General features: G+C 46.0%; 1 protein-coding gene and 1 non-coding gene across 4 annotated transcripts in view; one reads left to right on the top strand and one right to left on the bottom strand.

The window, feature by feature from the left end:
- The window catches only part of ARHGEF4 (Rho guanine nucleotide exchange factor 4), a 212,888-nt gene that overhangs the window by 116,800 nt on the left and 72,322 nt on the right, over positions 1-23,766 (bottom strand). Inside the window, exons 1-3 of one of the 3 annotated variants that reach the window (XM_025404661.1) lie at positions 19,245-19,655; positions 18,808-18,909; positions 5,125-5,430 (exon numbers count right to left, since the gene is read on the bottom strand). In XM_025404661.1, the coding sequence (XP_025260446.1) occupies positions 5,125-5,424 (300 nt within the window). In that variant the 5' untranslated portion in view covers positions 5,425-5,430; positions 18,808-18,909; positions 19,245-19,655. Of the gene's footprint in view, positions 1-5,124; positions 5,431-18,807; positions 22,321-23,766 lie in introns of those variants that run through there. The other 2 variants (XM_025404659.1, XM_025404660.1) reach the window with 2 other exon arrangements.
- Positions 6,533-6,662, top strand: LOC112636811. Its single transcript, XR_003122285.1, has one exon.

Here is a 23,766-nt window from a genome sequence, read left to right as displayed (position 1 = left end):
TTATGGAAAACAGTATGGCGATTCCTCAAGGATCTAGAACTAGAAGTACCGTATGACCCAGCCATCCCATTACTGGGTATATACCCAAAGGATTATAAATCATGCTGCTATAAAGACACATGTACACGTATGTTCATTGTGGCACTATTCACAATAGCAAAGACTTGGAATCAACCCAAATGTCCATCAGTGACAGACTGGATTAAGAAAATGTGGCACATAGACACCATGGAATACTATGCAGCCATAAAAAAGGATGAGTTTGTAGAGACATGGATGCAGCTGGAAACCATCATTCTCAGCAAACTATCACAAGAACAGAAAACCAAACACTGCATGTTCTCACGCATAGGTGGGAACTGAACAATGAGATCACTTGGACTCGGGAAGGGGAACATCACACATCAGGGCCTATTATGAGGAGGAGGGAGGGGGGAGGGGTTGCATTGGGAGTTATACCTGATGTAAATGACGAGTTGATGGGTGCTGATGAGTTGATGGGTGCAGCACACCAGCATGGCACAAGTATACATATGTAACAAACCTGCACGTTATGCACATGTACCCTAGAACTTAAAGTATAATAATTTAAAAAAAAGAAAATATTTCTAAAATTTTATCACAGATGAGTGGATGGACTTGCGCTCTATGTAATATGAAATTAATCTATTTTATTAAAATTTAAAAGGACAAAAAAGAATTTCTCAAATCAATAGCCTAATTTTACACCTTAAATAACAAGAAAAAGCAGCACAAACTAACCCCAAAGCTAACACATGGAAGAAAATAATAAAGATGAAATTAGGCCGGGCGCGGTGGCTCAAGCCTGTAATCCCAGCACTTTGGGAGGCTGAGACGGGTGGATCACGAGGTCAGGAGATCGAGACCATCCTGGCTAACACGGTGAAACCCTGTCTCTACTAAAAAAGTACAAAAAACTAGCCGGGCAAGGTGGCGGGCGCCTGTAGTCCCAGCTACTCAGGAGGCTGAGGCAGGAGAATGGCGTGAACCCTGGAGGCGGAGCTTGCAGTGAGCAGAGATCGCACCACTGCACTCCAGTCGGGGTGACAGAGCGAGACTCCGTCTCAAAAAAAAAAAAAAAAAAAAAAAGATGAAATTAGAGACAGATCAAATATAGTAATAGAAAAACAATAAAGGCCAGGTGCAGTGGCTCAGACCTGTAATCCCAGCACTTACGGAAGCTGAAGTGGGTGGATTGCTTGAGCCCAGGAGTTGGAGACCAGCTTGGGCAACCTGGTGAAACTCTGTCTCTACCAAAAATACCAAATACCAGTCTCATAACTCAGTCTCTAAATAAATAAATAAACGAATAGATAAAAAATTTAAAATGGAATAAAAATAAGAAAAATAATAGAGAAAATCAAGACAATCAAAAACAGATTCTATGAAAAGACTAATAAAATTGATAAACATTTAGCTATACTGAGAAAAAAAGAGAAAATAGAAATTACTAAAATTAGAAATGAGAGTGGAGGCATTACTACTGATGTTACAGAAATTTAAAAGGATTATAAGAAAACACTGTGGACAATTATTGTATATCAACAGGTTAGATATGTAGATAAAATGGAGACATTCTTAAGAAAAACACAAGCTATTAACACCAAAATGACTCAAGAAGAAGTACAAACTTTGGCCGGGTGCAGTGGCTCATGCCTGTTATCCCAGCACTTTGGGAGGCAGAGGTGGGTGGATCACTTGAAGTACAGAGTTCGAGACCAGCCTGGCCAACATGGTGAAACCCTGTCTCTACCAAAAAATATAAAAATTAGCCATGCATGGCGGTGCATGCCTGTAGTCCCAGGTACTCAGGAGGCTGAAGCAGTAGAATCGCTTGAACCCAAGAGGTGGAGGTTGCAGTGAGTCAAGGTCACGCAAGTGCACTCTAGCCTGGGTGACAGAGCAAGACTCTGTCTCAAAACAAAACAAAACAAAAAGAAATATAAATTCTGAACAGATCTATGACAAGTAAAGAATTGTTTTTTCACCAACCTGATGCTAAAAGAAAAGAAAAAAGAATGAATCAATAATTAGAAACCCCGCAACAAAGAAAAGTCCAGGACCAGAAAGCTTCACTGCTGAACTCAACAATTCATTTAAAGAAGAATCTTTCTCAAACGCTTCCAAAAAATAGAAGAGGAGAGAGCACTTCCTAACTCATTCTATAAGAACGGAATCACTCTGATACCAAAGCCAGACAAAAACATCACAAGAAAAGAAAACTGCAGATCAATACATATTCAATGTAATATGCCACATTAATAGAGCAAAGAAAACATGCATGATTATCTCAGTGGATGCAGAAAAACCGTCATCAAAATTGATCACGCTCGTAAAAAATCTAGCACCCTTTCACAATAAAAACACTAGAAATAGAAAGGCACTTCCTTAACATGATAAAACAGCATTTGTGAAAAACACACAGCTAACATCATACTTGATAGTGAAAGACTGAAAGCTTTAATCCTAAAACCAAAAAGACAAGGATGCCCCAGTTCACCACTTCAGCTCAACATTGTTATGCAAGTTCTACCCAGAGCAAGTAGGGCAAAAAAGAGAAATCAAAGGCATCTAAACTGGAAAGGAAGTAAAATAATGCTTTTTACAAATGATGTACAAATGATGTACAAATGATGTATCTTATACATAAAAATTTCTAAAGAATACATAAAAATATTCTTTTTTTTCAGGATACAGGATCAATAAACAAAAATCAATTGTATTTTTATGCTCTAGCAATGGATAATCCCAAAATGAAGCTTAAAAAAATTTCCATTTATGATGTCATCAAAAAGAATAAAATACTTAGGAAAAACTTTAACTAAGGATGTGCAAGACTTTTTACAGTGAAAACCACAAAGCTCTGCTGAAAGCAATTCAAGAACACCCCCCAAAAATGGAAAGACACCCAATGTTCACGGATTTGAAGACTTAATATTATTAATATGGCACTACTCTCCCAAGTGATCTACAGATTGAATGCAATCCTATGGAAATCCCAAGGGCCTTTATTTTTATTTTTATTTTTGCAGAAATAGAAAATTAATTATAAGATTCATATGAAATTGCAAGGTCCAGCAAATAGCCAAAACAATTCTGAAAAAGAACAAAGAAGACTCTCACATTCCAATTTCAAAACTTATTGTAAAACTATGATAATCAAAACAATGTGGTACTGACATAAAGACAGACATATAAGCTAATAGGATAGAATTGAGAGTCAAAAATATCCCTACACATCTAAGGTAATTTGACTTTTTTTTTTTTTTTTTTTGAGACAGGGTCTCACTCTGTCGCCCAGGCTGGAGTGCAGTGGTGCAATCTTGGCTCACTGCAACCTCTGCCTTCCAGGTTCAAGCAATTCTCCTGCCTTAACTTCCTGAGTAGCTGTGAGTACAGGCACGTGCCACCACACCTGGCTAATTTTTGTATTTTTAGTAGAGACAAGGTTTCACCATGTTGGCCAGGCTGGTGTCGAACTCCTGGCCTTAAGTGATCCACTGCCTCGGCTTCCCCAAGTGCTGGGATTACAAATGTGAGCCATCATGCCTGGCGGGTAAGTTGAATTTTGACAAGGATGCCAAGACCATTCAGTGAGGGAAAGAATAATCTCTTCAACACATGGTGTTTGGATAACTACATATCCACATGGGAAATATAAAATTGGACATCTCATACCATACAAAAATTGAATCAAAATGGATCAAAGACCTAAATGTAAAAGCGAAAGGTATAAAACTCTTAGAGAAAAACAGAGGTAAATTTCATTACTTAGATTTGGCAATAGCGTCTTAGATATGACATCAAATGCACAAGCAACAACAAAACAGAAAAAGTAGATTTCATCAAAATTAAGTACTTACGGGTCGGGCGCGGTGGCTCATGCCTGTAACCCCAGCACTTTGGGAGGCCGAGGCCGGTGGATCACTTGAGGTCAGGAGTTTGAAACTAGCCTGGCCAACATAGTGAAACTCCGTCTTTACTAAAAATACAAAAATTAGGTGGACATGGTGGCAGGTGCCTGTAATCCCAGCTACTCAGGAATGGATGTATGGATGAACAAAGTGAGACAAGTACTGTATAATTACATAATGAACTGTTACTTAGCCACACAGAGAAATGAAGTACTGATACGTGCTATGACATGGATGAAACACGACGCTAAGTGAAAAACGCCAGTCACAAAAGGTCACATATTATTTAATTCCATTTATATGAAAAATCAAGAAAAGGAAGACCCATAGAGACAGGAAGCAGATGAGTATTTCCAGGGTCTGGGTAGGGGAAATGGGGAGTGACTACTTAATGTGAACAGGGTTTCCTTTAGGGGTGATGAAAATGCCTTGGAGCTGGACAGAGGTGGTGCTCGCAACATATAGCGAATGAATATTCTAAATGCCAATGAATTCTTCACTTTAACATGGTTAATTCTACATGATGTGAATTTCACCTGTTTTAAAAAGTGGGTCTTCAAGGATGAGGTGAGACTCAGCGATACGGACTTCACAAACACCTGATAATAAATATTGCTATTTATAAAGGGAAAAAACAAGAAACTCTTGTCAAAGATTGGGTAAAGTGTATGATGTCTACACCATTAATTCACTTTTTAGTAGGCTGTCGGTTTCATGCAAAAAATCATGTTGTCAGAGTGTCCTGGAGATAAAATTAAATGGACAATGTAATGACTTTAGTTAATTTGGTTAAGATTGTAATATTGAAATGTTCTGTGCCTCTGTGAGTGGCAGAGCCAATGCTAGGGCAGTGTCTAATTGTGTTGGGCGCACAGTAGGCACTCATTAAATGGCAGTCTTCTCTGCACTACTACCTTGCATGGAGCCGGCCACAGGCACAGACATACTAGAGAAGGAAGAGGGGGCCCTGGCTTCTGTGGCTCTGGGGAATGCGCTGCTCAGCGTCTCTCTTGCGGGCTCTAGACTGCAGTACTGGTGTGGCCCAGGCAGCATGCCGTAATCCAAGGGGGCCCAGGGTGACAAGTTACATCACAGGAGAGTCAGGCAAAAACTCAGGAAACAACAGGCAGCTGCAGAGAGAAGAGGATACCAGACCGAGTCTGAGGACTCCTGGCCGGGAACGGCTTACCTTGACTCCATCTTTGTGCACTGCCCCTACATGCAGACTCCTTTCGACGTGGGCCTGCTTCTGCAACTTCTTTCTCTGTGTCTTCTCCAGCCACAGGTCATCCAGACTGATGGGTGAGTGGTGAGGGATGCCCCTAGGCTGTGAAGGAGCTTCCCCGTGCACAGCCTCTGCAGAGACGCAGAGGAGGGCCCATGTCACCATCTCAGTGGCGAAGCACGGCTTCTGGGCAGGCTCCATGTGGAAAGCCTTCTGAATGTGAGAGCAACTGGGCTTCTCACTTGCTGGTTCTTCCCAGGGCATGTGGTTCTGGAGAGCAGAGAGAACGGGTCGGGGGTCAGAGGTCAAAGGACATATCAACTGGGAACACGCTGTCCTTCCTCTGCCCAGTTCCTTTTGGGTGTAACACTATGTTTTGGTTACTTTTCAAAGTACAGAGTCCAGTGATATACTTTGTTCACAGTCATTTTGGAAAACGTGAAGATTAGGAACAAAACAAATTTTGTTTCTGTTAAAATGTCTACTCTGAAGAGTATTTTTTAAAAAAATCCAGTCTTCTAGTTTGATCAAAGAATTAGGCCTTGAAAGTCATTACTGAACTTGGCATGCTCATTAGAAATACTTTTTTTTTTTTTTCTTGAGGTGGAGTCTCGCTCTGTCGCCCAGGCTGGAGTGCAGTGGCCGGATCTCAGCTCACTGCAAGCCGCCTCCTGGGTTCACGCCATTCTCCTGCCTCAGCCTCCCGAGTAGCTGGGACTGCAGGCGCCGCCACCACGCCCGGCTAATTTTTTTTTTTTGTATTTTTTAGTAGAGACGGGGTTTCACCGTGTTAGCCAGGATGGTCTCAATCTCCTGACCTCGTGATCCGCCCGTCTCAGCCTCCCAAAGTGCTGGCATTACAGGCTTGAGCCACTGCGCCCGGCTAGAAATACTTTTTAAAGGCCAGCAACTGGGGTAAAAGCTCCTGCTTAAACAACATCCCTTACGAACAGAACTGCAGCAGCAGCACACTTCCAGAGCCCAGTACCCCTTCTAGCTTAACTCCGATGCTCACTGAAATGTAGGCAAGGCTCCACTTCACCCATGTTGCCACCACCATCACAGGTTGCCGTTACGCACCAGGCACCGTAAGGATTTCAAAATAAAATATGTCTCCACTAGCAGAATAGTTAGGCCTATGTTGGCATCACCAGCATCTCTGTTTGGAATTTGCCACCGGGAGAAGAAACCCTTTTCTTCCCACGTGTTGTCCAAGTCTAACGACCCCCTGTGCCCACCCCATGAACACCTACTTCATAGCAGCAACCTCTGCGGAATGGTATCCCCAAACAGCCTGTGTGTGCCGTGTGCTAAAAACTAAGGTGGAATTTCTTTTAAATATTTCAAGAGTCTGCCTTAAAAACGTATCTATACTGGAGGACTAAGGAGGCTGGGTCTGATAAGGCAAGATTTTGCTAATCCGTTGCTCCTAGAAAAAAGGGTTGGCAAGAGCAGCCCTCACTGGAGACTATCACAGGGACTGACTGTTCAACCCAACACTCCACTCCAGTTGTACGGGAGACTGTATCCGCTACAATGTATTACTGACATATCAGTTGGAGAAAAGTGGGTATGCTTACTTAATATTGGATCTCGGGTTTTTGCTTCTTAAGTATCTCTTGCTGAACAGAATATGGTGTTTATTTTGTAGGTAAGTACGTGGAAAATGAAGTTCTTATTTTAAATTAAGCTCCTGGATAGAGTTTATTTTTACGGTAGAAATTGTAGGGGGTCCTTATTCTGGAAGTGATTAGATGTACTTGAGAGATTAGAATATTTTGCATAAGAATTTTCTACAAGATTAGGATTTAATTATAGATTCTCTGCTTAATCTGAGGTATTCTAAAATTAAAAACGTATACATATGCATATGTATACAATGAAAGAGGGAGAGATGGAGGAAGAGAAATTGGATGGCTGGATAATTATTATATAATGGTTTTGGGGTACAGCCTGGGAATTAAGACTTTTTCTAGCTCTCTAGGTAATTCTCATGTGCGGCCAAGGTTGCAAACCACTGATCTAATGTGTTTATTTGAGCTCCAAAATACTGCTCTACATTGGAAAACTATTTTCAGCTAGTTCTTTCTCCCCAAGTACCTTGTGGATCAGAAACAGCTAGTATCTCCTCCCTCAGAAACTCAGAGAACTTAAGCGACTTGCCTCAGAGCAAGTCCTTGCCCAGAGGCACCCAGCTGGATCCTCCGGGCTATGCAGCAACAGATAGACCATACTCCTGGGAATGGGTGAGAAATGGATTTCCGAGCCCTGAATTTGTGTCTAAAATGTGGCAATTTGTGTCTAAAATGCCCTCCAGGGAATTCTGAGGCAAGGGTAGTCTGGGACTTACTGTACTAGAGAGACAGATTAGAGGGAGGCAAGGAGCTTAGGCTGTCCTGGTGGTCCTCATGTGTCCTAGGGGAGAGGGCCAGAAAGCAGACTTTGGGGTGGGATAATCTGAGTTTGACTAAAGGAACTTTTGTCCTTCATTGTATTCCCAAAAAAGCAGCATTAAGAAATGATGAGACAATGGTAGATGAGAAAGTTCAAGAAAATCTGGAAAGGGTAAAGTAGATGTAGAAGGGGTAGATGGTGCTGCAGAGCACAGGAGGCTATCTAAAGAAATGCAGATGACTTGGAGTTCGCATGGAAGGAAGCAGGCAGAGGTTCTGGTTTAAAGTTTGTAAGTGTGACCCTCAGTTAAGGTCCCATTGCAGTCAGCCACATGACTGTGTATACTCCCCTTTTCATTTCTCCTACTCTCAAAACTGCCAGCCAAGATCAAACTCGAGAGACTTATGGTCCTGAATAACTGAACAAGAATCTCCAGCTTGTGGGGACCACAGACTTCCTGGTGAAAGCAGTGGAGGGGTTTGGGATGAAAACAGGATAACAAGAAAACCTGTGTGGTGAGCAGGGAGTGACTCAGCACCCTGCTTCATTCTTTCCCAGTATAATCCTGTATCTCCTCAATAAGTGACTGGAGGATACCGCTCTGGAGAAACTGACCCACCTCAGAGAAGAGACCTCTAAACGTTGACTTATAAAATAAGCAATTTCTCTTTTAAAATCACTTGACAGGAAAGCACACCAGCTGATTAGCTCCACACGTGCCCCCATAATATCTAAACAGATATTTGGTCTCTTACTCTGAAATAAATATGAAATTCACTCAAAGATTGCTAGGCATTTAGGAAAAACCTCCAACACACTAAAATGACCAAAATAAACAAATAGGGAAAAAAACTAAGAAAGAGAAAATGTAAAGAAGAAAACTTCAAAATAACTAAAATTAATAACCTGAAGAAGAAAAAGGAAGACACGAAATCATCAAATAAGAACAGTATGCTATTAAAGAAAACAAAACAGGAAACTTCCAATTCTGGACAAGATGGCATAGACACACTTCTCCCTGTTTGTTTCACTAAGCACAGCTAAAAACCTAAGACATTATATATAAAACAAAGATATGAAAACAAAGACATCTGAATGGTGGAGAGAAGAAAGTAGACCAGCTAGGGATCATAAAATACAAGGAATGACGCACCAGGGAGTTCCCTAGGTTTTCTTTTGCCGCATATATACCACTCATACATGCTTCCTATATGGATGCTGAACAATCTTGCTGGAGCTGTCACTAGGTCCAGACAGAAAAGTTCCAACAGAAGCCTGCATTCTCTAGCTAAAGGACCAGCCTAGCAAGACAGAAAACTTTTAGACAAATGCTCTACTCAAGCCAAACATTAGGTAAAAACCATGCAACATACCCCTGTCTCCCTCACACCCCAGCAAAGCCTGAGTGAAGAACTTCCAACCTCACCTGTCGTGGGTCACATATGTCCCCGAGCCAAGGGGTGTGACAGAAGGCTGATGGGAAAGCCTGAACTTTCTTCCCCTGCCAGTGTCAGTGAGGCCCTCCGCCATGGTGTCTGTGAAGACAATGTGTGAAGCCAGTCTTCCATCCTCTACCTGGCGTCAGTGAGGCAATTCCTCCCCTGCCCTGTTGGAGTAATGTAGAAGGCCAGATAAAGAACCAGCACCTTCACCACCAGCTAGCATTCGCAAGGCCTCCTGATCCCACTGACAGAGCAGGAATATCATCATCTCGGACAAGCATCGCCATTCTAAAGTCCACCTTGATCAAAAACTGCCTAAAATCTAAAGGGCATCAGCCTAATGGCTAAGATCAGCATGACCATAAACTACAACTAACGTCTCTGACCAGAAACATTCCAAATCCCTCCCCAACCAGAGACATGCCAACCCCAAGATACCCTCTCCTCCAGCCAGAGAGATGTCAGCCCCAAGATAACCTCCCCTCCAACCAGAGACATTCCAACCCCACCATAAACTTCCCCCCGCAACAGAAATATTCCAAGCCTGTAATAAGCTCTCTCACCAATACATACTCTTAATCTGTAAGAGAGAGTGCTCCTGACCAAAAATCAGCCAGAAGCCCCTCTCAGATTTATTTTCCAAAATAAATCTGTCTTTGACTGTTGAGCCACTTTTTGTGTTGTGTTTCTTTCCTCTTTCTTTAACTCTTACACCATGCTATTGGTGCAAGCTTGGTGTAAAATCTTAACTCTCATCCCCGCCCATTAGTAAATGAAACACCCACCCTTGCATAAAGTGTCAATAGAGGCCAATAAAGGAATGTAGCGTTTCACCCAAACCTGGCCGTAACGAGGTAGTGCCCACCTTACCACATCAGAGTGGAGTCAGAGGTGGTTTTCCAAAACAAGATTTAAATAAGATACAAAGACTCAAAATGCACTCCCCAAAATACCCAGAATAAAATAGAAACTCATTAATCATAACAAGAACAGGGAAAATCTCAACTTGAATAAAAAAGAGAGTCAACAGACACCAGCAGTGAGAAGACACAAGGTGCAGGAATTATCAAACAAAGATTTTAAAGCAGCTATCATAAAAATGCTTCAATAAGCAATACAAACACTCTTGAAACAAATGAAAAATAGAACAGCTCAGAAAATGGGAAATCTTAGCAAAGAAATATAATATATAAAGAATATCTAAGTGGAAATTACAGAATTGAAAAATATAACTGAAATAAAAAGTTCAGTGGATGGGCTTACAGGAGAATGGAGAGGATAAGAGGATCAGTGAAAACCAGTAGATGGAAGAAACAGAATTATACAATCTGAACAACAGAGAGAAAACAGACTGAAGAAAGAAAGAAAACCAAACATAGCATCATAGACCTGTGAGACTGCAAAGAAAGATCAAACACTAGATAATGGAGTCCAAAAGAGAGAGGAGAAAGTGGGTTGGGGTAAAAAAGTATTTAAAGAAGTGATGCTCAGAATTTCCTAAATTTGGTCAAAGATATAAACTCATAGATTTAAGAAGCTGTGCAAAGTCCACATAGTATAAATCCAAAGTAATCCACATGGAGAAGAAGCATAAGCAAACTTCTGAAATCTAAGGACAAATAAAAATTATTGAGAGCAGTGAGAGGGAAAAAAGACACCTTCTTTATAAGAGAAAAACACTTTAAAAGGCATCAGACACCTGAAGGCCAGAAAGAAGTGACATAAAACTTTTCAAGTGTCACTTTTCAAGAAAATAACTATTAACTTAGAATCTTTTATCAAGTGAACATATTCTTCAGTAATGAAGGGAAAATTGAGACCTTCTCAAAGAAAGGAAGAATGAGAGAATTTATTGCCTACAGAGCTACCCTTAAAGAATGGCTAAAGGAAGTTCTTGCATTAATTTTTAAATAAACTGTGAGATTTAGGTTAAAATTTTCCTTTTTTTTTGCTTTGGATGTCCAAATGCTCCAGCATTGTTTGTCTAAAAGACTATCCATTGAATTGCTTTTGCACCTTAAAATTGGCGGGTATATTTGTGTGGGTCTATTTCTGTGTTCTCTATTCTTTTCCATTACTCTATGTAATTTTCCCTCCCCCAATACTACATGGTCTTGATTACTTCAGGTAATAAGTATGAATTAATATCAAATATTGATTCCCCTCACTTGATTTATCTTTCTCAAAGTTGTTTTAACTATTTTAGGGCATGTATCTCTCCATATAAATTTCAGATTATAAACAGATTTTAAAGGCTAGAAAATATTCATTCTCTCTCTCTCTCTCTCTCACACACACACACACACACACACACACACACACACACACTTAGAACTCCTAAGCAGAAACAGTATGTTGGAATCTTGCCACCAAAGTTAGAAAGGCTGTGGCTGGTGGACAGGAAAGCTATCCAGCATTCATTCCATAAAGAGGATATTACACCCAGCAGAGACCTAGGAAATCACCTGGTCCAATCCTTGACAGACAAGGAAACTGGGTCCCAGTATGGTCTTACTCCAAGGCTCACGGTCAGGTTAGAGTGGGTATTAAGACACCCACAGGAGTTCTGAATTTCCAGTCTCCTCTCATTCCTCTTGCCCAGCCACAACTATTTCTGTCCTGCTCTCTCTCAGTCTTGGTGTCCTTCCTAAGCCCCTTCAGCCAGGGGCATGATCCTGTATGCATGCCTTCAGCAGACGCTGGAGCCTGCTTCCTCTGGAATCAAAGGTTCTCTGCCCCCAAACCTGAAATCCCAGAGGAAAGAAATCTCTAAATGCAAACAGCTCCAGAGGACTGCCTCATGCTGGTCTGCATCACACACACACACACACAGAAATACCCCACTGTCGGAGCGGATCACAAGGTCAGGAGTTCGAGACCAGCCTGGCCAACATAGTGAAACCCCATCTCTACTAAAATTACAAAAAATTAGCTGGGTGTGGTGGCAGGTGCCTGTAATCCCAGCTACTTGGGAGGCTGAGGCAGGAGAATCACTTGAACCCGGGAGGTGGGAGTTGCAGTGAGCCAAGATCACACCACTACCCATGACAGTGTGAGACTCAGTCTCAAAAAAAAAAAAAAAAGAAATATGCCATGGTCTCACAGGTGGGAGGTGACACTGTGGAGGGTTAAATTCTACAGCATCTACAGATGAGGAAAACAATCCTATCAAGACTGCAGCTAAAGCGTCAGGCACCAATGGGGATGGCAACACCGAGGGGATTCCTCCATGTTACTAACATATGAGGCTGGACCTTACAGGGCTCTACGGCTTCCTCATCACTCGAGACTTGGTTCAAATGTCAGACCCAAAATCTCCAAGCCAAGGGTGCCCCTCCATCAAACCTCTCAACTCTCTTTCCCATTTCCTTTTATCTGAAATCATCTTACTTGCTCACTAATTTATTGACTGCCGCATGCTGTCCTCTTGTGAGGACGGACATCCTGCTGTATTATTCAGTACAGTGTCTGCTGCATCCAGAGCATTGCCTGCCCACAAGTGGCACTCAGTGAGCTCAGTTTATCGATTTGATGACCACGTGAGAGGAACTGGTAGACTGGTCAGCAATGCTTACTGTACAGCTACAGCGATTAGGATACTGCGTCAGTAGAAGGATGGACAAATAGACGAATGGAACCCAAATGCCAGTTATAGGCATCTCAGAGACCAACATGTCATAAGCAAGACCGTGAAAGTTTTTAAGAAGGTAATTTAAAGGATGCTCTTCATGACCTTGGGGTAGAGAAAAGATGGATACACTTGACAACATTAAAATTGAGAATTTCTGTTCATCAAAAGATATCATTATGGCCAGGTGCGATGGCTCACACCTGTAATCCCAACACTTTGGGAGGCTGAGGTGGGTGGATCACTTGAGCTCACAAGTTTGAGACTACCCTGGCCAATATGGCAAAACCCGTCTCTACTAAAAATACAAAAATTAGCTGGGCGTGGTGGCTTGTGCCTGTAGTCCCAGCTACTTGGGAGGCTGAGGTGGGAGAATTGCTTGAACCCGGGAAGTGGAAGTTGCAGTGAGCCAAGATCGTGCCACTGCACTCCAGCCTGGGCAACAGGGCAAGACTCCATCTCAAAATAAATAAATAAATAAATAAAGATACCATTAAAGAGGGAAAAGACAAGCCACATGAAATGGGAAATATTTGTGGCATATTAACCAACAATGCAATTCTATCCAGAATCAGTAAGAGAAAGACAACCCCAAAACAAATGGACAACAGACTAGGAGAGACATGTCCCACAAGAGAGTAAGAAAAAAAATTATCTGAGGAATGTGAGCCCTTTAAATTATCAGGCCCAAACCCAAAAGGCATTTAAGACGTAATATCTCACTCCCCCTTCAGCTAAATAGCTACCTCTTAGAGCCACTTGCTATGTGGACTGTAGACTAACTCACTCCAAGTAGCCATAAAATGCCACATACCTTATAGTTCAACAAGGTATAGCCAGTCACCAGCCAGGGTTACTTCCATAAACCAGTGAGAATTCCTAATAAACAACCTTTGTACTCACTCCCTCTCCTGATTCCTCCTTCTTTTCTTTAAAAAATTTGAGCTTCTCTTTTGTTCTCTGGAGCACTCTCCAAGGCAACTTGGAAGTATGTCCCGGGCTGCAGTCCTCAACTTCTGTGCTGAATAAACTCTTTTTTTTTTTTTTTTTTGAGACAGAGTTTCACTCTTGTTGCCCAGGCTGGGGTGCAATGGCACAATCTCGGCTCACCGCAACCTCCATCTCCCTGGTCCAAGCGATTCTCCTGCCTCAGCCTCCCAAGTAGCTGGGATTACAGGCCATACCAGGCTGACTTTTGTATTTTTAGTAGAGATGGGGTTTCTCCATGTTGGTCAGCCTGGTCTCAAACTCCTGACCTCAGGTGATCCCCCTGCCTTGGCCTCCCAAAGTGCTGGGATTACAGGCTTGAGCCACTGTGCCTGGCCTGAATAAACTCTTTTTAAACTAGATTCCGACCTTTTTGATTATTTTAGTTTGACAAGGGTATCCAGAGTGTCAAAGAGCACATAAAATGTTCCTTAGGCCAGGTGCAGTGGCTCATGCCTGTAATCCCAGCACTTTGGGAGACCGAGGTGGGTGGATCACTCGACCTCAGGAGTTCGAGACCAGCCTAACCAACATGATGAAACCCCATCTCTACTAAAAATGCAAAAATTAGCTGAGCATGGTGGCGGGTGCCTATAGTCCCAGCTACTCGGGAGGCTGAGGCAGGAGAATCGCTTGAACCCAGGAGGCAGAGGTTACAGTGAGCTGAGATCACACCACTGCACTCCAGCCTGGGTGACAGAGGGGGACTCGGTCTCAAAAAACAAAAACAAAAACTAAAGTTCCCTAGCCTCTTCAGACATCAGGAAAATGAAAACTAAAAGTCACAGTGAGATTCTGCTACACACCTAGCAGAATGGCTGCAATTAAAAAGGCTGACAGTATCAACCAAATGTGAATGAGAAGACAGAGCAAAGGACACTCCTAATGAGAGAGTGTAATCTGATGCAATCACTTTGGAAAAATAATTTGAGTATTTAGTAAGACTAAAGATATGCCTCCCCCAAGGACACCCCTAAAATGCACCCCACAGAAATACACATGCACGTGCAGCAGGCCCCTGACCCAAATCTTCACAGCAGCCTGAAACTGGGCACAACCCCCAAGTCCACCAGCAGCTGACTGAGAAAGACAGTGTGTTCCGATGATTCAGAGCAACTCAGCATCATGATGAGAGAGCTGTAGGTTCGTAGCACAGGAGGTTTCCTGTTTTTTGTTTTTTGAGACGGAGTCTTGCTCTGTCGCCCAGGCTGGAGTACAGTGGCGTGATCTCGGCTCACTGCAAGCTCTGCCTCCTGGGTTCCCGCCATTCTCCTGCCTCAGCTGGGACCACAGGCACCCGCCACCAGGCCCGGCTAATTTTTTGTATTTTCAGTAGAGATGGGATTTCACCGTGTTAGCCAGGATGGTCTCGATCTCCTGACCTCGTGATCCGCTGGCCTTGGCCTCCCAAAGTGCTGGGATGACAGGCGTGAGCCACCGCACCCAGTCCACAGGATGATTCTTAATTAGAGCAGGGGAAGGCAGACACCAAATAGACTGAGTAAGGTTTAAAGGAATGTGTAAGGTTTTGATTATATAAACCTCAAAACGGGCAAGCCCCCACACCCATGGTAATAAAGTAGTAACACGATAATGAAATGCAAATGAACACCATGAGATGGGGCATAGTGGGTAGGGCAGGGAGGAGGAAGGGAGGTGGCAGAAGGGGGCAGGGTGGGGGATGTGGTGTTTCATGACCTGGTGGAGGTCATCCGGTGTGTGTTGACAATATATAGCTACACGTTTATGCATTATGCTGTTCTGTAAGAGGTCTCTATTTCTCGACCTTGAAAAGCTTTAAAGAAACTGCAGGATGTAAAATCACAAAAAATTGAGATCTCTATACACGATAATGTCACAGCCATGTTAAATATATAAAACTTGTTTGTGGAAGAAATCTAGAAGTAAACAAAATATTAAGAATGGTTGTTTTAAAAGATTGGGATAAGAGACCTGCTGCTCCTTAATACCGTTGTGCAGGGAAGAAGTGGGAATAACTGACTTTCTTGCAAATTACTCTGATCATCAGATCCTGCTCTCCCAGGAATGCCCACAAGATGGCGCAGTCATTTCTACACGGGGAGTTTCATATTCCACCACCATCCAGGGTTCTACCAGACACAGGGAGCTTTCCCAGCTTTGCTTCCCTTCCCGTTCCCTATGTACCTGCTGTTCTGTCTGTGGTCTGATGCGCAGTGTACTAGGCCTTCCTCTTCTCCAGTAAGGAGTGAAACGGAAAGAGGAATAGGAGCTCAATTTATCGGACACCCGCTTCACGCCTGGCCCTTTGCTGGATACTTTCTACTTATCATCTCAATCACTGTTTGTTAAAACCCAACCGGGGCAACAAGGTGAGACTCCATCACTACAAAAAATTAAAAAATTATCTGGGTGTGGTGGCACATGTCTGGGGGCTCAGCAACTTGGGAGGCTGAGGCAGGAAGATTGCTTGAGCCTGGGAGATCCAGACTGAGTGAGCTGTGATCTTGTCACCACATTCCAGCCTGGGAGACACAGCAAGACCCTGAATCAAACCAAATAAACAAAAAACAAACAGAAAGGCACACACACACACACACACACACAAAACCCAACAAACCAAGCAGGCTGTCCAGGTGTGTGCCTGAGGCCCAATGCACCTGCTCCATCCCATGCACAATGCCAAGTGAGCACAGGGACCATTTCCAGGAATATCTGCCTTCCAGTATGTGCTTCTGCACCATGTATGTGTGTGCATGTCTATACAGTGTGTATACACGGACATATATGTATATATCACTTTTTTTTTTTTTTTTTTGAGATGGAGTCTTGCTTTGTTGCCCAGGCTGGAGTGCAGTGGCACGGCTCACTGCAACCTTTGCCTCCCGGATTCAAGTGATTCTCCTGCCTTAGCCTCCCAAGTAGCTGGGATTACAGGCACCCACCACCAGGCACAGCTAATTTTTGTATTTTTAGTAGAGACGGGGTTTCACCATGTTGGCCAGGCTGGTGTTGAACTCCTGACCTCAGGTGATCTGCTTACTTTGGCCTCCCAAAGTGCTGAGATTACAGGTGTGAGCCACCGCGCCTGGCTTATATCACCATTAAATCAGGCTTGTTAATTCAAATACTGTAAAATCTTCTTTTGACTACTTGATTTAACTCTGAGTTGCCTAACACTAAAATGTCTTTTTACTTTTAAATCAAGCTCTCTATGTATTTTCAGGTGATCGAAAATATAAAAGGGCAATAAGCAACGAAGTTGCAGGGGTGTGAGAAAATGGGCACTCAGATACTGCTGTTGAGCGTCGATCGCCAGTCATTTCAGAAGTAATCTGGAAGCTATTAAAATACCCCTACCCTTTGTGCAATCCCACTTTTATATCTGACAGAAATAAAAGCATCGATATCTAAGGACACGTGCTCCAGGGTGCTGCCGCAGCATTATTTATAAAGATCCCAAACTACAGATTACCTCAGCGCCAATCAGTAGAAGAACCGTTAAAGGAAATACGGCATGGTCCTACTCTGAACTATTACGCAACTTCCAAACACAGCCACGAATATGAGGCCCCGGAGGGCTGTACCTGCCGTATTAAACAAGCAAGAAAGGCGCAGAGCAATGTGTATGTCTGACCACGCGGTGTAACTCCCTCTCCCCAAACTGCCCCATAAACCCTGTGTAAGAACACAATGAAAGATGAGACACCTTAGTATACGGCAGTGTTTCCTTGCATGGAGTGGGATTAGCGGGGGTTTTGGGGAGAGGCCTTTTCCTTTCTACATCTGTATTGTTTGGCTTTGTTTTTAAACTTTAGTAGTAACAGTAACGAAAACAAGGACCCCCCAAAAAACAAAACAAAACAAAACAAAAAAGTCCTTTCATGTTTAACAGCATACAGATGCAGAAACAGGTTGAGGAGGTGAAGCCGTTTCCTGCTGGTAGTGATCCTATTTGAATGTATGCTGTCCACTCAGCTTTGTCGGATGCTCTGCTGGGAAACCCCTTCTCGCCCAGCTCCGCCCCTCTTAGCCTGGCCTGGAGGCGCTCTGCCAGCACCTCCTATGTAGCCTTCCCAGCCGTGCAGCCCATGAGCCCGGGGGTGGCTGACATCTGCCTGCAGGCGGAGGGGAGCGCCCGAGAGGCCACCGCACCACCGCGTGGGGCCGCTGTGGCCTGTGCTCCCCGGCTCTGGCCGCATGGGAGAGGTGACATCTCTTGGTGTAAAGAAGCGAAGGGAGCCTTACTTTTTACTTTTCGCAGTCTCCAGGGCACTCTCTTTCTGGAATTTCCAGAAAAGCTCCCTCATTCCAAGGGCAGCTGGGATGAGAAATTCCACTCTTGTCTGCTCCTTCCTGTGCCTGACCCTGCTAACCTATCCCGGACAGAAGCGGTCACTTTGGGGAAGAGACCATCTTACTGCACTAAACATTTCAGAAGCACCAACAATTCCTGTCTCTTTATACGAAATAAGTTCAGCTGGATCAAATTCTAAGTACGATAAAATAGAAGCCATTAAAGTACTAGAAGACAACATGGGGAATTTTTTTAAATGCCACAGTGGAGAAGGACTAGGTTTAACACAAAAGCCTACACAGACCATTCAGTAGAAAATGGTCAGTGCCGGATGAGGCGGGTGGATCACGAGGTCAGGAGTTCAAGACCAGCCTGGCCAAGATGGTGAAACCCTGTCTCTACTAAAAATACAAAAATCAGCCGGGCGTGGTGGCAGGCGCCTGTAATCCAAGCTACTCCTGAGGCTGAGGCAGAGAATTGCTTGAACCCAGGAGGCAGAGGTTACAGTGAGCCGAGATGGAGCGACTGCACTCCAGCCTTGGCGACAGGGCTAGACTCCATCTCAAAAAAAAAAAAAAAAAAAAAAGAAAGAAAGAAAGAAAGAAAAGAAAAGAAAATGGGCAGTACCTAGGGAGCCGGCAGTTCATACAAAAGAAAATTCAAACGGCTTGAAATTAAAGAAAAACACAAAATGATGAAATGCCAATTCCGGCTTGTTAGCTTGGTAACGTTCAAGAAGCTGGTCACACGCTGTGTTCACTAGGGGAGGGGGCGGTTGGGGGGGCTGGGAGTGTAATGGGGGCAATTTTGGCCTGGCCTTCCTACTTGAATCTCCCCTCACTTAGGAAGATTCCCGCCTGCTCCCCTCCTCCTCTTGCCTGAGGAGGTCAGGAAAGGGTTGGTGCGATTCAGATACTCACCTCATTCCTAGGAAGGTCCCTGAGCCAGGGCGCTGTGCCCAAGCCGCGTGGACCCGGGCCTCCTTCCCTGCCCTCTTCCTTCTGCTCGTCCTGGTTTAGCGTCTGCAGAGAAAGCAGGAGACTGGTCCGGCCCTTGGGAATCTTGGGTCTTTCAGGGTCCCCTGAACTGCTGTCCACGTAGCTGTAGCTTCCAAGAGAAACCATGGAGACGGCGCTACCCCTCCCGGGGTAGTGGGGACCCGTCCGCTGAGCATTAGGCCTGGGACTCAGGGGCTTGGGGCTCGTGGGTCTGCAGGGCGTCCCGGGGTTTTCATACGCCAGGCAGCAGGCAGAGCTGGAAGGCAGGGTGTGCGCGATGCCAGCCTGCTGGGCCCGAGGGCTGCCGGGGGACACCAGCCAGGACTTTTCAGGAAAGATACCTGAAGGGAGGTGCCTACCGCCTTCCTGGGCGGCTGGGCACCTGATGGTCGGTTCACTTTTCCTCCTGCGTTCTGGAGAAACTAAACTGGGGGGCAAAGGTGTGGGGGCAAGTGGGGGTGCCCAGTGATCGCTAAAAACATAGCCCTCTTTGTCCCCCGCCCGTTCCTCACAGTGGCTGTCGGTCTCTGCCGGGGAAAGAATTCCGGGTCCTAGCAGCGGTCTCACTAGGGCGGGCTTTTTGGGGCTTTCGGTGTCTTTGCTTTTCAGAAAGGCCCGCCAGGAACCCTGGCGCTGCCTGCTCTTCTCCTTCTCGCCCTTGGGAGAACCTGGGGAACGTTCCTGGGTGTTCTCTTTCTCTACAACGATTGACTCAAAAAAGCTTGAAAAGGTCTTATGAGCCAAGGCCAACCTTGCCCTGAGCTTTTTCTCGGTTGTTTTGAGTCTCTTTGCGTTGCAGCTCTCGGAGGAAGGCCCTCGCCTACCAAGGTCCCCTGCGGTCCCCATGTGCCCGGTCCCTGCCGGCCCTGCGGTCCCGTCACCTGCAGCCTGCGGGGCAAACTCGGGCCAGGCGCTGGCGTCCCCGTGGTGCAGAGGCGGCGCGTCCCAGCGGGCCGCCCGGGGCGGATTCTCCTGGGGGAGCCCCTCGGGGCCTGAAGAACCCCCGCCGCGGCCCTCGGTGGTCGGGGCCGGGTCCCCTCCTGGGCTCTCAGTGGCCAAGGGCCTGCCCCTCGTGAAGGAGGTCACCTTGGAAAACGTCGGGCGCTTCCTAGGTTCCTGCACGGCCTTGCGGAGCCCGCGTGGCGGCTGGGGCGGCTCCAAGGCGGGGATGCGGGGGCGCTGGCCCGGGGCTGCTGCAGCGCCGCCCTCCGGGGCCTCCCGGGCGCCACGCTCGCCGGCCCCGGGGCTCTGGCTCTCCCCACGCAGTGTCTCTCCCGGGGGCGCCGCTGTGCTCGGCTTCTCCTCCGAAGCAGCTCGGGGAACCAGCACGCTCCCGAGCTCTGCGGCCTGGGCCACGGGCTGAAGCGCCCCATCACCAGCTCCCTGTACGGGGGCTGCCGGCAGCTCACACCCATTACCGGCTGGTGTTTTCCCCGTAGCGGGAGACTCACAGGCGGTCTCGCCAGTGCTCGGGGGAGATTCCGGTCTTTCCTCAGGAAAGTGAGGGGGCAGTGCTTCTGGAACAGGCCCCACATTGCTCCTGGCGGCCTGAAGACCTTTCTGCTCCACAGCCACAATGATGAGGGCGTCCCTGTCCCTGGAGGCTTCACCGCCTGCTTTGGGGTCCAGCTGCCGGCCCACGGCACCGCCAGGCCCCTGTTCGCCCTCCTCAGCCCCAGGGCCACAGTGAGACACCGTGGCTGCCTTGAATCCTGAAAGACCTTGCAAAGCTTTTTCCCTGAAATTGGGGTCTAGAACCATGGCCTCTTCGGCTGCCTTTGAAGTGTCTATTGCGCTTGATTTCTGGGTGGTCTCAGGGGCATCTGAACTGTCACTCACTTCCAAGCAGCCCATCGAGTCTCCACTCCACACCTGGGTCCCCTGACTGCTAGGCTGCCGTGGGAACTTGGCCCTGGTAGGTGGCTTGCTTTCCACGCCGAGCACATACTTTGATGTGAAATTACTGGTTTGGTTTCCTGCCTCGACAGAAATGCCCCAGAGGTGCTTCTGTGTCTGTCTCTCATCAGCAGCTCTTGGTGCGAGTTGGGTGCCTTGGGGTTCCTGGGTTCTGCTTTCTGGGCTTTGCTCCGACTTGTACTCAGCGGGCTCAGGCACTTCCTCCGCACTGAGCTTCACTAACTCTGACGTGAGGCATGAAGCCACCAGACATGACCTGGATTCCTGTCTTAACTGGTTTTCCCCCAGGAGATCTGCAGAAGGAGTGTCCTGAAAGGCCCTTTGCAAGCGAAACCCATTGGGCTTGCAGGGACCCTGCAGATGCGGAGCCCCACTTTGAAAAGCAGGAAGCGGGCCAGCGACCGGGGTGGGTGTAGGGGAAAGGGCGTTTTGTGTTCTTGGATCTCGTTTATTTTCTTCCCCTTCCTTCACACGGGTGCCAGACTTCACAACATTCGGTCCCATGGGATCCTCGAGGCACTCTGAGGAAAACCCTGCTATGGAATGGGCCCTGACCGGTGCCCTCATGTGCCCACAGTCGTGTATGGGGGATGCCCTATTCTTGTCACCAAGAGTTTCTGGAGCACTATGATGACGCTTGGTGTGTAGAAGGCAAGATGTTCTCAAAGGAGGCCGGCAGGGAACATCCAAGTGGGGCTGGGACCAGAGCAGTTCTGTGCCCCCTGCAAGGCTTAGAGTACTTTCCCTCTTTGTCCCGGTCCCCAGAGGGGCTGTGCTGTCCACTGGGTCTCTGCTAAGTGGCACAAGTGCCCTGGCCCTGTTGTGGATATGTGGCCAACTGCGACCCAGTTCACAGCACCAGAGAAGGAAGGGCCAGACCACTGGGATGCCCAGATAGCCCTCAGACCTGGATTTCTGAAGAGAGACAGCGGAGAGCCCTCTGAGGTCTTGAATAGCCACCCCCCGTTCTGGCTCCGGACCGCTGCTGTCTGTGGCCCTCTGTAAGCAGCACCCTGTGTGTCGGGGAGCCCCTGCCAGCAAAGCCTCTCGCTCCAGGCTCGTCGCGCAGTCCCAGAGGTGTCCTGCCTCCTGTTCTCCAGCAACGGTGGCAAAGGCTCGCCACCCATTTTTGCAAGAGTCGTCCTTTAAGCCAGGGGACAAATCGAGTTCTTCCTTTGCATGAAGCCCAGGAACACTGGTCAAATGCTGCTCTTGAGGGGGTCCAGTTGCTGAGACATCAGGGTATTCCCAAGGCACTTCTATGTCTACAGGGGTACCTCTCAGAGGGTGGAAGACTCCCCTCGGGAGGTCCCCAGACAAGGACTCTGTGTCGGAGGCACTTTCAAAGGGGTCAGTGTTTGTGTCTGATCCAGTTTCACTCTGCTGGGACAGTGTTTCAGAATCATCGCAGTCTGTCTGCCGGCTCCATCCCTGCTCCACTTGTTCTGCAGGGGATGTGGGGAGCTGGTTATCTTCAATCTCACCTTCACCTGGCAGGTGTGCACCTGGCTCTGGAGTCTGGGAGGGCAAGAAGAGAGGAGTCAGAGACAAGGCCTGAGGACATCTGTGCACATGTTTACACCGTGCCTGCCTTGGCCAGAAGGAGGAAGGCTCAGAAACGGCTCGTCAGTTCCCCAGGTGCCCCTAGGAAAGGAGGTAAGTATGAAGGGTTGCCTTTTATCAACACGGAAAACAAGTGATGAGGCCAAACCCAATCAGCAGGGAGAAAAGGCAGCACATTCTTAAAACAACCCCATTAAAAATCAGAACAGGACCAACGCGCATGTGGGTTTATGTAGGTATAAATACGTTGCATAAGTCATGGCGAAAAGCATACCTCTAACATTTTCAGCAAGAAGAAACAAATTAATATGTTTGCATTGTTTGTTCTTCTGTAACCAACTGGTTTAAAGTCGATGCCCTTGCATTGAAGAAGTGTTTTCTGAGTTTGGTTTGTTAGAGCAAAAAAACCCCAAAAAGAACGGCAACAACAAAAACGAGAATGATTGAAGTTGCAAACACATTTTGGGATGTTATAAAGCTTTGAAGACAAGAAGAAAAATAGAGAACTGCAAGTATTTCCCTCTCTCGTTACACATTTCTTAAACTACTTATTGAGATATACATTTTCAAGCATCCATTTAAAACGCACAGATCTATGAGATTTGAAAACTGTGTACATTCCTGTAACTACCATCATGATAAAAATCTAGACTGTTGCCATTTCCCCAAAAAGCCCCTGCCCTCCCCAGTCAATCCCTGCTTCCCTCCAACTCCTCACAATGACCTGCTTTCTGCCACACAGTCTTGTTTTGTCTTTTCTGGAGTTTCAAATAAACAAATTACACAGTAGCCACCCTTATCCACAGGGGATATGTTCCAAGACCCCCAGCGGATGCCTGAACCACTGCCCCCGAGTACCGAACCCTATCTGTATTGTTTCTTCCTCTACATGCATACCTGTGACAAAGTATAAGCTACAAATCAGGCACAGTAAAAAATTAACAAAATAGAACAATTCTAACAATAGACTGTAACAAAAGTTATGTGAAGTGGTCTTTCTCAAAATATCTTATTGCACTGTACTCACCTATTTTCGGACTACAGTTGACCTCAGGTAACTGAAACCTTGGATGAGGGGGGACTATTGCATGTTCTTTTGGGTGTGGCTTCCTTCCCTTAGGCATCATGGCTGTAGCATGTCTCAGTGCATACAATGACTTGAACTCTGACCAACTGCTGTGCACACCAATCGATGCACAAACTCCCCAAAGCTCCCCTAGGCCCAGAGCTGGCCAAGCACTCAACCCCATTTCTTAGGAAGGCTACTTGACATAAGCTTTGTACAGAAGCCATTCGCCCCACCGGCCCCTCCCAGGCATGGTTTCCCAGGACTTGTCATAAGAGCGTTCTCAAAGTAAAATTGCTTTTAATTCTTAACTGAGAGAAGGAAAACAAACACAC

Source organism: Theropithecus gelada, chromosome 12 (assembly GCF_003255815.1).
Source record: "Theropithecus gelada isolate Dixy chromosome 12, Tgel_1.0, whole genome shotgun sequence".
Classification (NCBI taxonomy): Eukaryota; Metazoa; Chordata; class Mammalia; order Primates; family Cercopithecidae; genus Theropithecus; species Theropithecus gelada.
This window is presented reverse-complemented; position numbering and strand designations above follow the sequence as displayed.